At 60.3% G+C, this 15,614-nt stretch overlaps 1 protein-coding gene across 1 annotated transcript in view; it reads right to left on the bottom strand.

Moving 5' to 3' along the window:
* The window catches only part of NHSL2 (NHS like 2), a gene marked incomplete at its 5' end in the record, with an annotated part of 31,677 nt that extends 17,816 nt beyond the window's left edge, over positions 1–13,861 (bottom strand). Inside the window, one exon of the mRNA XM_080352790.1 lies at positions 13,597–13,861. Within this exon, the coding sequence (XP_080208916.1) occupies positions 13,597–13,861 (265 nt within the window). The remainder of the gene's footprint in view (positions 1–13,596) is intronic.
* Between the last annotated feature and the right edge of the window lie 1,753 nt (positions 13,862–15,614).

Raw genomic sequence — 15,614 nt, 5'->3', positions numbered from 1 at the left:
CCTGGTGGTGGGAGCTGGCTCCCTGCTGCCCGAGGCTAGCTCCGGGCTGCTCACGGAGAGCTCCCCACTGCCTGGGGATGGCTCTGCACGGTTGGAGCTGGCTCCCCACTGCCTGGGGCTGGCTCCCTGCAGCTTGGGGTATGGGTCAGCACCTGTTGCACACACCAGAGGACCGTGGTGGGCTCCAGCAAAAGCCCCATCCCTTGCCGCCCCTGCCAGCGAGGCCAAGCCTCAGCTGGAGGTGACCTCTCTCCGTGTCCTCCAAGCGACCCAAAGGGGCCAGTCAGCCCCGGGGGGGCCGCGGCAGAGGCCGAGCGTCCCCCTCCCCTGCCGCTGCAGCCGGCTCCATCCCGGCCCGCGGGACCGGGGGGCGGCGGGAGCAACGCGGGGAGCGGGTCCGGTCCCGCCCCGTCCCGTCCCCTGTACCTGTTGCTGAGCGCATCCTGCCCCGCCGCTGGCTGCGCGGCGGCTTCCGCTGCGCGTTGCCCATCCTCCGCCGCGGCCCGCCCGGCCCAGGTGGTCAGAGCGCCACCGCCCCCGGGCCGCTCCCCGCCGGCTCCAGCCTCCCCCGCCGCCGGGCCCGCCGCGCCGCCCCGCCGCGCCGAGCGGGGAGGAGCCGCCGGGCCGGGCCGGGCCGGGCCCAGCCGGGCCGCATCGCATCGCACCGCACCGGGCACCCCCCTCCCCGCCGCAGCAGCCGCCCGCCCGCCCGCCCCCTCGGAGCCCGCCCGCCGCCGCGCCGGGGCCGCCGAGCGGGCGCCCAATGGCGGCTGCTGCTGGGGGCGGACGGGGGCAGCGGGGCTGGGCGGGGGGTGCGGGGCTGGGCAGCCCCCCGGGGGATGTGGGGGCTGAGGGGTCCTGGCGCTGCGGGGGCACCCGCGCTGGGGGGGTAGGGGCACGAGCCTCCCCGGGGTAATGGGGCTGGGTGATGCGTGGGGGACGCAGGGCTGGCCCTGCGGGGTGGGAGGCTGAGCAGGACGTGAATGGAGGCAAGAGGGCAGGGAGAATAGCAGATCCGAGAGCAGCCTGAGCCATGCACCAGTGCAGAGTGCGCAGCTTGGGCCACACACCCGTGCACACTGATGGGAGACAGGAGGGTGGGATAATCTCTTGGGGCTCATGCCCCATTGGGAAAGCCTGTGTGAGAGCCATGGCACATGGCAAGAGCCAGGCCTGTGTGTCATGGGGTCTCTGTTAGGAGAAACAGGAATGTCTCTGCCTGGCAGCACCTCCAGTGGCCCCATTCCTGGCACCCTGGGCAGTGCCGTATCTGCACAAAGCTGAGCTGTGCCAAGAGATCACCCTGGGTCAACTATTGCCCTTGGGCTCCTTCTTCCCCCAGCCCAAACATCACCATATCCCTGTGATGGGGAAAAAAAGTACTGCCAAGCCAGGGGAAACTTGCTCAGTGTGCCCCAGCCTCCAGCAAGCAAGTGGCCCTTTGCACCCAGAAGCCAGAGATACTCAGTGATGGCTCAGCCCAGCTGCTCCATCCCAGGCCAGAGCATCCCTTACATGCCGAAACCCGGCATCTGTGTAGTGACAGAAAGGACCAGAAAGCGCTGGGAGGTTGTTATGGAAACAGCCACAAATTGGATCAGTACTTGGCACAAGGAGCGGTTTGTGTGACTGATGTGGGAGCAGGTGGGTGTGACAGCTGCAGGGGCGTGGGGGCCCTGCGGTGGCACCCTCCCTGTGCCCCCGTGCTGGGGCAGGGCTGCGGCAGCGCCTCAGCTCACAGGGACAGCCCGTGATGGGGCTGCAGCAGGAGCTGTGGACAGCACAGCTGTATTCCCACCTCACCCTGGCCTCCGTGTGCTCTCTAGGAAGATGAAGGACCAAGGTGAGCCTGGGGTGGCTTGCAGAAAAGCCATCAGGAAACTATTTTCTCCCACTCCCTCAAGCCCCCAGCCAAGCCAAGGCACGCGGTGTTGAGCCAGAATGCAGCAGCACCTCTGTGTGGCTCACAATTCCACCGCACAGCTGTCTTTCCACACCCTGTCCCGGGGACCTGAGCAAGCTACTCATCACTCTAAGCTACTCATCATCTCTTGTGGTGAAGCCCTAGACGCCCTGTCCTCTTCCGAGCCCTGTGGGTTTGTGCAGCTCACCTGTACTTTCCCAATTCTGTGCTTCTTGCGGCCCAAGCGAGCTCCGTGTGTGCTGCAAAGGTCCTTCCCACCTGCAGCACAGGGCGCACCATGACAGGGCCTGTGAAGGCAGGAGGGTGCAAGTGGCTGAGTGTACCCGGGTGTGCGCCAGCTGTGTCAATGGCTCTGAGCAAAGGGAGCAGCTCAGCTCTCTATTTTCAAAGTAGCCCCTCTCCTGGCGGAGAAAGCAGCCTCTTTGAAAATGCCATAAACACTAAGTGCACAAGCCGATTATTTTCTGGCCAAGAGACCATGTTAAAAAATAACAACCAGCGAAGTAGATGAGGTCATTAGAGAACAGCGGCTCGGGGATGGGCCAAGGCTGGGGGAGCAGGGCCAGGGCTGTGCAGCCCCGCACAGGCACTGCGGGGAGCCAGCAGCACCATGCGCGGTTCTGAGGGCTGTGTCAGACCCTGAGGAGGTGCCATGGCCCGGCAGAGTGGCTGTGGATGTGGCACAGCCATCGTCAGGGTCTCAGCCAAGCTGAAAGACAGAGCCCGGGATGCTGACCCTGTGCACGGCAGCCCCTCCACTCGCCCCACTGAAGGTGACCTCTCGCCTCTGCCGAGCTGTTCTGCGAGGCCTGCCTGGTCCTGGCAGGGAACCTGCCTGCAGTGACTGAAAGGCTGGGCTGAAACTGCCGTGCCACCTCGTGTCCCCTCTGGGTTCTGCATTCTTGGGATTCCTCCAGAGCAAGAACATATTTCCGTGCTGTGTCCCAGGAGCTGCACCCAGGACTAACCTGTTCTCCCTGGGACGGGATATTGCCGGCAGTGTCCTCCGTTCTACTAGTTTGCCCATGGCTGGAGGAACCCTCAGCCTGGCTCCTGCCAAGCAGCCATGTCCCCAGCGGCTGCTGGAGCCTGTCACTGAGCATGGGGTGGGCACATGGGGGAAGGCACTTCCTTCAAGTGCTGCAAAGAGCTGCAGCAGCACGCCAATCCCATGCACCTGAGCCCCAGGGTTTGACAACATAGTGCCCAGCTGGCTTATGGCCATGACACAGGCAGGCTCTTCTCCAGGCTCTGGACCACTGCTCTGGGATGCCCCAGCTGCTCAGAGGAGGGAAAACACATGGTGGGCTCTGCACTAGGGTCCTCTGACGGCCACCACGCACCCAGTGCACAGCAAGCTGCAAGGCTTCTGCTGCCCACGCTGAGGTCAGGCGCAGGAGACACAGGAACCTCAGCCCTGATCACCCCAACAACCTGCACTCACACCCCCAGTCACCCAGAGCTTACTTTGGCTCGGGAAAACTGAACACAGCCCAAAAGTGCTGCATGAGAGAACCAATGCCGCCATGTGCCATGATGCCATCGCTAGTTTGCAACATTTATGAGCCCCTCATGGGAGACACGAGGTGCAAGCTGTGGCACTGGCATCTGCTCCAGCACAGCCACCAGATCCCCCAGCACCTCTGCCTGCAGCGACAGGAGGCAGGCAGCAGCACGGGGGCATGCTGGGCACCTTCTACCTGAGAGGGTCCCTGGGGATGCCCCTTGGCCCAGCTCGAGCTGGTGGGGAGGAAGAGGAAGGAGACATCAAGCGCTAGGGCTGGACATGGGTGCTGCCCAGGGAGCTGAGGACACTGTATCCACCCACAGGGCTCTGTCCGCTGTCACCATTGGTGCAACCTGGTGCCCAGCCAACCCCATCCCACCATCCCCATCGCTCTGCCCATGCAGGTGAGAGCCGGAAGGAGCCGAGCAGGCAGCCCTGGCTGTGCAGGCAAGCCCTTGGGCTGCTGCTGCCAGCACCCGCCTTCAGAGACGGCCGCCCATCCTGTGCTGTGCACCCACCACGCTCTCTGCCCTCGTCCTGCAGTGCTGCTAGCCCCCTCCCTGGTGTGAGGCAGTCAGTCCAGTGGGCACGGAGGAGGATAAAACTTCTATAAACCCAGCTCTGCCTCCTCTGCTTCCTCTCCTAGCAGGGACCGAGGCAATGGGGGCTGAAGGCTGCCCTGTGCTCCCACCGGCTGCTCCAGTTCCCCCATGGCCACTCACGGGGTGAGCTGGCAGCTGCACCAGCGAGGAGTTGGGGAATGGCCACAGAACCAACTCTGCTGCTCGCTTGCTGACGCTAACTCGATCCACCTTTGCTGGATAGAAACGCTTCTCCCACCCCAGCTCAGGCCCTTCTTAAAGATATAGCTATATGTCCCTGCTGCAGATGCTGGAGTCATGGAGACAGAACAGGGCCGGAGCATCCCACCAGCCTGTCCTGCATGGCACAGATGCCAGCTGGCATCCCTCTGGCACGTCCTGGCAGCCACAATGAAGGCTGTGATCGGCGGGATCCCTGGAGAGGAGATGTCACCCCACCACCCATGCTGCTGTGGGCAGCACAAGCCTCCTGTCTCCCATAATTAATGAGGATCAGACGGCTGGGTGAAGGGCTTTGCTCTGGACTCCAGCCCGGAGCAGCTCCAGCTGCCCCCTTGCCTGTCTGTGGGAAGGGGACAGCCCCAAGGTGTTCGCTGCACCTGCAGCAAGAGCACTGGGATCAGGTGGCTCCTGGAGAGGCTTGGAAAAAGGCTTTAGGAAACCCTCACCAACCATGAGTGGCACAGGCTGACAGGCATCACATGCAGCTTGACACGTCCCTCCAATCTGCCACTTGCTGCCTGCCCAGAGGCTTCCCTTAACCACGGTGCTGCCCCAAGGCTGGAGAACTCCTAGGGGAGCAGGGTGATGTGTGGGGCAGTCACCCTGCCACCCTGCCCTCACCTCTTGCTACACCTGTCCTGCAGGTGAGCAAGAAACCTGGAGCCAGCAGGCAACTTTCACCAGGGCAAATCCCCCCCAGCCTTTTGCCTGGCTTCTTCCAGCTGAGCTCCAGGAGCTCTTGGGCTTCCCACTTAAGCATGAAACAAGCTATTCCCTTGCACACAGTGTAGGCACCCACAATCAGAAAAATAGAGTTTGCAAGCCATGGGGCTGCATGGCCACACAGAGCCAGCATGGGCTGTGGCAGGGAGGGCACTGGTGTTGGCAGCGACCTCTGACAGTTCTTGTCCCAAGGCACCTGTTGCCAATTCAGGCATGTATTAGCCTCGCTTCATGCTCCTGCTGCCCATTCCGCTTGCTGCAGCAGAAAATCCCCGTGAGCCTTTTCCTGCCACTTCAGGAAATGATCTGGCAGCTTTTGCCCGTCTGCCAGCTCTGGCAAGCAACTCCTGGGCGTATGGCCCCACCACTCAGGCACATTTGGGCACATTTGGAAAGGCTGTGCGTGCCCGTGATGTGGTGCGTGAGCAGATTTGCTGTGTCCAAGATGCTGCCTGGCTGCTTGTGAGACAGCGGAGGGCAAGGATGCCAGGTGGCAAGCCTGGCACAGCCGGTATGTGTCACGTGCACAGACAAACTGCTCGGGAGCCGGTGAACATGGTGTGCCAGCAATGCTGCACAGAGCACGAGCTGAGATGCACCCAAAAACCACCCGTGCATGGGACACATGGGTGATACGAGATAGAGCTGTCACCTCCAGACCAGACGGTACAGGCAGGTCTGGAGGATTCTAAGGAGCAAACACAGCTCCTTCCCACAGCCACACACGCTTTACTGCAGCCAGACATCATCTCTAACCCAAGCAGCTCCTTAGATGAACACATACTATCACACCCCTTCCCATTAGCAACATCCCCGCTGCTTTGGAGGAGCTCAGGGGTGCTTCCTCTGCTCTGTTCACTCAGGTACCATCTGTCACAGGGCCTTCTGCTCCATCCAGCCACTGCCCAAACCTGGCCTACCCACAGCCACAGGTTTCTCTCCTTGTGCCGGTTGCAATGGGATGAGCTGAAGCACCTCAGCCCCTCAGCAGCCCTTTGCCAAAGTCAGCGGTCCCAGAGCTCACTGGGGAGCAGCCTGAAGAAGCCCAAATCTGGCCCCACATCCACCCCTGGGGCTGGCTGCCCCTCATGGCCTTCAGGGAGCCATCCAGGGCCCCCTTGGCTGGGCTCCCAACACGGGCAGGAAGGGAGCCGGTCCCACACATGCAGCCCACACGCTGCCTGACAGCCGGGACCACCCAGGAGGCTGCTGGCGGCTGGCGCAGCCCTGGGGAGGGGGAACGTCCCGGGGGGCCAGCAGGAGCTGGCAAGCCTCCCCATGCATCGGGCAAGGGTGCATCCACAAGCTGGGTCTGCGAAGAGAGATCTGCTCCGTCCTCTCGGCAGGATGCAGCCTCATGAGAGCCCCTGGGATGGTGATGGGCAAGCACCACCTGGTTGGGGATGCCAGTGTTTGCTGGAGGAGCTGGGAAAGAGCCCTGGTGCCCAGCGCCACAGGCAGGGGAGGGGGACTGGGCAGACCTGCTGATTGTGCCAGCCGTGGACACAGCAACAAGCTGAGAGGGCTGGCAGAAGGGATCCTGCAAAAGCATGGTGTTTGTCTCGGGGCTGACCCTGCAGCAGCAGACCCCCCAGCTTCACTGTGTACGGAGCAAGCACTTTAAGACAACTCATGAGCATCTCTCCAGCATTGCCTTTCCCCCTCAGTGCCCAGGCAGTCAGGGGTCTGATAACTTTTGTCACTGCCTGCTGAGAGCTACAGGAACCCTTTTCCTTTGGGATTTCAGAGACCACGACAGTCACGGACTGGCTGAGAGCAGCCAATCTGGAGTGCAGGCAGCTCAGACCCAAACACCCATTGCATGCCCAGAAGCCCCTGGCCTCTGCAACAGGCCTGTGTGTGCACACTCAGACATGTATGGACATGTAAGCACACACGGGAGGATGGTGTCTGCCCTGTGCCAGCGATGTGGGGTGCCCTGGCTGTGCAGACAGCTGTCCCCATCATCCTGCCTGGCCATGGGGACGCCAAGGCAGGATCCAAGCTCATGCTGGGGCCGTGCTGCTCAGTAGAGCTGCCTCTGGTGACTTGGGGTGCTGGGAAGGGAAGGAATTGCTGCTAACAGCCATTGCCTGGTTAACTGTGGGAATTAGCTTGTTCCCCTGGCTTTTTTGATCTGCCATCATTAGATTAACTGGAAGGCCTAATGATCTGCTCCCCATCTCCGTACTGCTCACCACCCTAAGTCTCTCCCCACTGCCGGGCAGCTCCACTAAGGTTCCCGGAGCCACGACAAGCTGCCAGCCATTGCACCATGCCAGGCTGGCACCTCATCGGGGCTCAGGGCTCTGGTGGAAGGAGGTTGGTCACCCTGGTGTGCCGATAGGTACTCACCCAGAGCCGTGCATATCCCATTGCTGGCACCTGAAGTGCTGGCCTGCTTCCCCGTCAGCAGCATCTCAGTGCCTGCAGCGGGCAGCTGTCCTTGCTGCCAGGCACGAGTGCTGGAGGAGGGTGGCAGAGCCCACTGGCACGAGTGAGCAGAAGAGCTGATTCTCCCCACCAGCATACTCAGCCCGTTCAGCACCGTGCCAGCTCTCGCTCAAACCAGGCTTTGTGCTACCAGCAAACAGCCCCTGTGTGCACAGCGGCCAGCCCGCTGCCCGGCGCCGTGCCAGCCACTGCAGCATGCTGGGCATGGCCAGTGGGCACAGTGCTGGGCACCAGGTGCTTGGGAAGCATGGACCATGCTGGGAGCTGGCAACTGGCTGGAGGAGAGAGCACAAGGCCCTTCTGTGAGTCAGGATGTTCTTTCAGGCACTATCAGATACCCAGCCAGCAAAACGACCCCCCTGACACTCCTCCCTGCCTGGACAACCTGCACACTTGCCACAGGGAGTGGTCCTGCCTGCATGCTCACACGTCTTCCTTCTCTGAATGCCAAGAAGATCTTTGCAGCTGGAGAATGGGTTGCCAAAGCGAGTTCCAACACTTGCTTCCACATAGAGATAAATGCATCCTTCAAACTGCTTCAAGATGATGCAAGCTTCTTTGGAGGCACATAGTTGAAGATAATCCATGTTCCTGTGCACCGTAACCACTGCCATATTTGCAGCCAATGAGATGTCATAAGGCAGGGGTGTCAAACCCATTTGACAAACTCCTCAATGTCCTAAAATGACATTCTGCCCTTTGAAGGCAACCATGAGGCTGCTGCGTCCTCCAGTGAAAATGAGTTTGATACCTCTGTCGTAAGGGCTTCCTAAGAGGAACCACTCTACTGCAGAAATACTGGTACTAAAGGAGTCTCTTCTAAGCCCACTCTGCAGGGCTGGCCCAGGCAGGGGGAAACAGGGATGCGCAAGGCTGCGAGGGGACAGTGGAGGCCACCTTCCCTTGTGGGCCCTACTCTTCTTGCTGGGTGATGGGTGGTCTGAAGACCTATTGCACCCAAGGGACCTGCTGCCCCTGAGGGCAGCTCCTGAGGAAAGACCAGAAGTAAGATCCCCTCTCATGTAAATCCTTTCAAAAGCGTGAAAACACTTCCAGTCAGAAGCAGGATTTGGGTCCATCTAAGCAGGAATTCCAACACTCCAGCAGGGAGGGAGAGAGGCTGTGACAGTAACTGTAGATGCCACCCTCAACGTCAGCTCCCACGATGTCCCCTGAGCAGGATCAGGCACTGCATCAACCACACACCCATGGGCAGATTGTGCTGGGCAGTGTTTGCAATCACGGAGGGTCGCAAAGCCCAACGAGGCTGCTCTTTCCTTGCAGTAACTTCGGCTCAGGGAAGCTGTGGAAAGGCAACGCTGGCGTCTCCTCCTAAGCCCCGCGCTGCCGGCAGCACGCGTTTTTGGAGAGCGGCTATCAGCCCACCGCTGAGGACAGCCATCAGCCAGAGCTGCTCCGGGTGGGAGACGTGCATTATTCATTTGTCTGCCTGTTGGCCAAGCCGCTCCCACAGACGGTTCCTGTTAAGAGGGAGGGTGCGGCTCCCCGCTCCCCTCCTCTGGCAGCCCAAGTCATCCATCCCGGCCTTGGTCAGCTTCCCGCCTCCCGCCCGCGCCAAGGCAGCCTTTGGGGGAGCTGTGCTCTCCCCTCCAACGCTGAAATCACCACTGGTTTAGAAAAAAAGCAGGCAGAAAAAATATGTTGGAGGTCTGGGAGGTTTTTGGGAGCTGCTCAGCTCCGCAGAGGAGGCTGCGGCAGCTTGTGGCCAGGCTGACCAGTGCAGGGCTCCCAGCGTGGGGACCTCTACAAACTGCTTCGGCATCACTATGGGGCAACCAGCCTTGAGCCCATGCTCACCACTGCCTGTCCTGTTGGCCAAGGAGACGCAGAGCTGTCCCACGACGAATGTCCCTTGCCAGTGGTGGTGCTGGCTGCAGTGGGTTGGGGCTGCTGGGGAGGAGAGCGCTGCTCCCCCCAGCCTGCGGGGACTAAAACCACATCTCACTCCAAACTAGACCTTCTCCTCCCCTCAGTTTGGGGTGTCTCTTTCCCCATGGCTCTGCACAGCCAGAGCCCTGCACCCTGGCATTTTCTCTCCCACTTGAAGGGCACTGACCCCATGGAGAGCAGCTGGCCCAGGATGGCTGCGGGGCCAGAAGGAGGGAGGCTCAGTTATCTAGTCCCCAAAATGGAACTGTGGGTCTCTGGAAGGTTCACACGGGTGCATCCCTGGGGCTCTGGTCAGAGCTGTGAGAGGCGGTTGCAGCCCCTGGACCTGGCAGTGACTCTGCCTGGGGCTGAGGGACAGCTCGGCCACTCCAGCCTGGCTGGACACTCGAACAAATCAGCGAGGGTGTGGTTTTTTGGTTTTGGTTCTGGTTTTTGTTTGTTTGGTTTTTTGTTTGTTTTTCATACCAGTGATGGGATCCAGGACAAAATAGCTGTGCCAGCCCTTACCCATTCAGTGAGGAGAGAGCCAGGGGTGCGGGGGACAGTAGTCCCTGGTCTGGCTGACTCTGCCTATCTTGATGGTCTGTTTCAAGACAGACTGGGAGGTCAGAGGACAGCGAATGCTGCATATTTCGGCAAGAGCAGTAAACAGCTCCTCCTGCCAGCACAGCCCAGGGTTTCTTCCAGAGAACCGTCCCCACAGCTCTTCAGGGACAACAGTTTAAATAGCTCTCGGCGCCAGGCCCCCATCTTCTTCTTTGCCGAGATTTATTTCTAGAGCCACTGGATCCCAAGGGGAGAGAGCTGAGCCAGGAGCCCTGGCTGAGGACTCCTGTCACCCAGCTGGTGCCCGTGGAGCTGCATCCCAATTGAGGATCAACACAACAGCTGCCAGGGGGCTTTCCTGGGCTGCAAAGCAGCCCAGCCTTCAGCGCCAAGTGCCGAGAGGAGATCCAGGTTCAGTGCCACTCCTCCGGGACACGGCAGTGCTAAGGAGAGTGGGACAGGGAGCCTGGTCTCTGCTCTGCCCCCAGCTGCAGCAAGACCCCCGTGCCCAGCCCTGACACCCTCACCTCCAGGTGCTGAGGGGTGCTGGTGAGCAGGATGCACCCAGCTCCCTGGGGACAGGCGTGCACCCTCCCCACTCTTGCAACTGGTGATGAATAAGAGCAGAGGAATCTGGCAGCCCTTGCATGCTGTCTCACACTGGATACAACCACACTGCCTTGTCAGATCAAGTGCTCACCCAGCCCTTTGTGGTGCGAATCCTTCATCTGGCAGTAACGCTGCTACACCCGCATCTTCCCCTCCTGATGAAGAAGACATGGCAGCTTCCACCATCTCACAGCCTCTGGACAGATGGACAGACATGTCCTGCTGCACAGTGAGGACCTTAAGGTCCCCAGCCACAGGGGTTCCCTTCCTGGTGAGGAGACTCATGGCTTTCAGATCCCTTTAACCTGCCTGGGAGGAACCAAAGCCAGGCAAAGGCTCTTGACCCAACCTGGGAGCTGTGAGGACCATCCTTGGGAAGGACAAACCACCATGTGCCACTCTAAGCTGGAGCGAGCTTGGCTGTTCAGGACTGGGTGGTCGACCCCACACCCTGCCTCCCCCCAGGCTGGGGTCTGGCACCACCTGGAGTGCTCCCACTTGCTGCAAAAGCCCCAAGAACTCTCTGATCCCCACCATACAGTGTCAGCGAGGAGCCAGAGAACAGGACTAACGCAGCTCAGCTCAGATTGCAGCAGGCAGGTGCTGCAGCTGCTCTGGGGCTGGTGTGGGTTCCAGCCCTGCCTGGGAGGGAGGGCACCTGCTCGCTCCCAGGGCCTGATCTGTCACCGTCCTTTAGAGCTTGTCAGACTGGCTGTGACGTGTCATCCAGACCCCACTGGTTGTGTGAAGACTACACCAGGGTGTTTAGTCTTGGGATTTTCCCCTGCAACTCTCAGTGACAAGACATTGGGGTTTTATTCCAGTTCAAGAGGAGAAATGTGATTTTTGCTATTGGATCCTCTTCAAGAAGAGGAAAGGAAGAGAAAAAAACCAACAACAAACCATGAGTGGGATGTTGTTAAGCATTTGCTCCTCACTCAAGGGACTCCGCATGGTGCTGCAGCTCCGTGCAAAGTACTCTCGTGCAGCCTTGGGCTGTCTCTGCTCTCCCCACAGTGATGAGGTGCTGGGGGTTTGCAAGGAGCTCCCACCCTCCAGAGATATGAACCATTCCCTCCTGACAGGCTGATGCTGAGGCTCTTAGAAAAGCAAACAGCAACTGACACAGAAATTGGAATTTTGTTCTTCCCCCAAGTAAAGCGTTCAGTAAAGCTGGAGGCACCCGCGTCCCGCTGGCTGTGGGAACAGTGGTGGTGGATGGATGAGGGGCAGGCAGGAGGGTGGGTGGGTTGTTCTTCCCTTGGGGTGTGGGGAGAAATGCAAACCCTCCCGCAAGACTCAGCGCTGCCAGAAAAAGGGTGAAGGGGAGGTGCAGTGGGCACAGCTCTGCACGCTTCGCACTCCCCCAGCTATTCCCACATTAAAAAGTCAAAGCATTTTTATCACCATGCATCTCCAACTTCCAGCTAGCCAGCCAGCTCAGAGAGCCGTCCCTGCACCCCTGCACAACTGCTTACACGCGTATTTACGGGGCTCTGATGAGGACCTGCAGCACGGGAGGACTGTTTGCCTGCCGCGCTATGCACATCACTTGCAATGAGTTGTGTTGCTCCATGAGCAACCCCAGGTACACAGCACTGATGCACAGCTGAAAACACAGCCCAGGGGCTACAAACCCAACCTGCCTGCAGCAGCGGCTGCCCCCACCCTCACCACGCCACAGCTGTCCCTGCCGTCCCCCACGCTGTCCTGTGGCCACCAAGAGCATTCTCAACCTGCTGGCCAGACGCAGGTGGCGAGGGACCATCTGGTCACCGTCATGGCCAGCTCCTCCTCCAGGAGACACCAGTCCAGCACATACTGCGACAACACTGCAGGGTTTGGCGCTGTACTAGTGGTGTGCACGAGTCAGCTCCGGGTGACTGTGGTACCTCTTTGTCCCCTCATTTCTCTACCAGCTGATGCATGGGACAGCAGGAGCCTCTTCTTACCCTGATAACTGATTTACTCCACCAGCATTTGCAAGTGCAGCACATCTCTCAGGCTGAGACCGAGTGCTCTGCTTGTTCCCTGCATCCAGGAAGCACACTGCGAGGGTCTGGCAGTTGTTTTCCATGTCTCCACACAGATGGAGCAGCAAAACAGCACTTGCAAAGGGGTTTACAGAAAGCACAAGAGGCACATGTTTTACCGAGGGCCTGAGAAATGCGCAGCACTTCTGGGGAAAACGTGCTTGAACACCACTCCCCCTTCCCCGCCCTGCAAAGACTTTTAAAATAAACTTTTATAAACAACTCCAAAACAAGCTTATTTTAAGCTCATCCGAAACAGCCTGCCCACTTCTGACCCAGCACAGAAGCCTGTGCCAAGCCGAAGCACTTGGGATGGGTAATGAAAGCAGTCCCGGACAAAACAAACCCAGCTCGCTGCCAGGAGAGGGATGAGCAGACAGGACGCCCAGGCTACAACTTGTCATTTTCCCCAGCCACACAAAACCCCGAGCGAAAGCTGCTCCACGCTGACCTGCGGCTACACGCTGGCTGAAAGCACAGCGAGGGAATGGCCACCTCGGTCCCCTGCCCCGGGAGGGGAGTGAAGCATCCAAGGCAAGGACAGCAGCGCGGAGGTGAGGAGTAGCTCTCGCAGTGTCCTCGCTTTCCCAGAGAGCCTGGAATGAAACAGCCGCTGGTAATCGGGGACACAGTGTGAAACGTGTGCTTGGCTGGCAGCCTGGAAAATGCCCACTGCGTGCGGGAAAATGAAGGCCAGGCAGCGGGAGAGGCTGCCGGGCTGTCCCAGCCTCACCCCGCAGCAGCTGCCGCCACCACCGTGGCCAAGGGGGCTTTGCGGTGGCATCGCCGCTCCTCAGCCGCGCCGGCCCGGCTCCGCCGGACCTCCCCGCACGGAGGAGGACCTGGGGGTACCTGGACAGCAGGACACACCCCGGAGAGGAGACGCGGACACTCGGGAAGGACCACGTCGGAGGAAGAGCGGCGGATAGCCCCCTGTATTGGGGAGGGGAAACGGGATCCCTGTCGGAGTGGGGTGCAGCCCTGACGGGTGGCACTCCCAGGCCGCGCATTCCTGGACCTTCCGGGAGCGGCGGGGAGGGCCGGGCCGGGCGGGGGTCGCCTTACCTGGGGCGGCGTGTGCCCCGCGGAGCGGCCGGCCCCTCAGCAGCGCCTGCAGGCGGGCGGCTCGACGGTGCAGCTGCCCGGTGCGACGACCCAGCTCCAGGACGTGACCCTCGATGTCTCCCAGGAGGGCGAGCGAGTGGCCGCAGAGATCGGCGAGCTGCCGGAGCAGAGTGAGAGCCGCCAGGCTGCAGACGTCCCGCAGCTCGGCCAGCGGCACAGCCGGCCGCCCCCCCCGCGCCACCACGCTCCGCTTGTAGAACGGCATGGCTCGGCTCGGCCTGGCTCGGCTCGGCTCAGCTCATCCCCCGGCCAGCCCCGCAGCTGCGAGGGCTCTGGGCAGGCAGCGGCGCCGGGGCTCGGGGCCGGCCGGTGGGAGGAGGAAGAGGAGGAGGAAGAGGAGGGAGGGGCGGCCCGGCTAGGGGATGCTCGGCCCGGCGGCGGGGCCGGGGGCGCATCGCGGCAGCCGGGATGGCGAGACCAGTCCCGGCTCGGAGCGCTGCGGGGACCCGCGAGTCCTCCCCGGGCTGTCCCCGGGCAGAGTCCAGCGCTGGCACTGGGGCCACGGCCGTTCTCCGGTGCCAGCTCTTCCCTTCCTGTGTCCCTTTGGGAGGGCACAGGCATCCCCCCAGTGCCTGTTTCCCCACCCCGGGGCTGGCAGGGGTCAGACCTTCCACAGAAGCTTCTCTGGGATTTTGGCGTGGGGCTCTGGAGTTTCTGTTCTCCAGGCAGAGCTCAGAAGCCCAATAGACACGGCAGGGAAAGCACATTAATCTTGCATTTTTCTGGCATTCCTCACCCATGGATGTTCTAGGCGCCCCAGCAGTTACTCTCCTCTGCCTGTTCCCCTTCTCCCCAGAGGGGAGCACACTACAGCAAATATTTGTGCTGGCCCAGTAACAAAAATTCCCCTATTTGAAACGGTCTGCAACCTGCCGTCCCCTTGGGGGGGCACTGGGAAGCTGCAGAGGTGTACTGGCTGCTGGTGTCCCAAGTCCCTGCAGGCCCTGTGCATGGGAAGCTCCCCAGCACTCTGCACAGCCCAGTTTGGGCAAGACTTGGGCAGGGTTTGAGTTTGGGCAAAGCAAAGCCACCCAGCAGAGGTGTGGGGCTGCCATCTCCCCTCAGCGGAGGGTGGACATGTGGAATGAGATTTCACTGCAGCCTCCAAACCTTCTTCCTTCAGGTACCTGGACTTTGAAGCTTCATTTTGCAGCCGCGGTGGGTCTGTATATCACCCTGGAGCCACACTGATGAGTGCCTGATTTCTGTGTGCCCCTGGCTGTGTCCGGTCCAGGTGACAAGCCCAGCAAGGGTCAGGGCACCAGGCACAGGGCAATGAGTTGGGTTTCCCAGTCCTTTGGCCAGGCTGCTTGCAGCAGGGCCCCAGCCGAGCACAGGAGCTCAGCATCCTGGGCAAGAGCAGCAGTGAGGGCAGGATCCCTGCCAGCACTCAAGGAACCTTTTGCCCTTCCGTAACCAGGCTAAATTTAACATGTTCTTATTTGATCTGTTCTTCATGCCAATATTTTTTCCTCTTCAGTGAGAAAAAAATGTGCATTGGAGGCGTATTCTTGTGACTGTATGGGTACCCTCTGGAGAGGACACAGGCCTGGCACACAGTACCAGGGTAGGAGTGATGGTGGAACCCTTCTGTGGCTCAGAAAATCCTCTACGGAGGCCAGGTTTAATCTGAAAATCCATTAACTAGTTCCTCACCTACATCTACCCCTGTGCTGGCACATGTCCTGGGCAGTGTGCAGCAGCAAAAGTCCAAAGAAGGATGGCTGTGGTGGGTGCACTCCCGATTCAGCTAGCCCAGTACCCCATCCCCAGTAGCCCCATTTGCCTGGGGAAGAGTAGGAATGCAATTCCTACTGGGAATTTCCAGAGCTGGGTGTCATTTCTCCCTGCATGGTGAAGCTTTCTTCTCTCCTGAGCTATTCGTGCTCTGTTTGGGCTTGAGTAAATGTTTGTGCATCCAAACCCAGCTCCATGGGGCTGCTAACACCATGCGAAGA

The sequence above is a fragment of the Nesoenas mayeri genome, assembly GCF_963082525.1.
Source record: "Nesoenas mayeri genome assembly, chromosome: 13".
Classification (NCBI taxonomy): Eukaryota; Metazoa; Chordata; class Aves; order Columbiformes; family Columbidae; genus Nesoenas; species Nesoenas mayeri.
The sequence above is the reverse complement of the archived record's forward strand: the minus strand, read 5'-3'. Positions and strand labels throughout refer to the sequence as shown.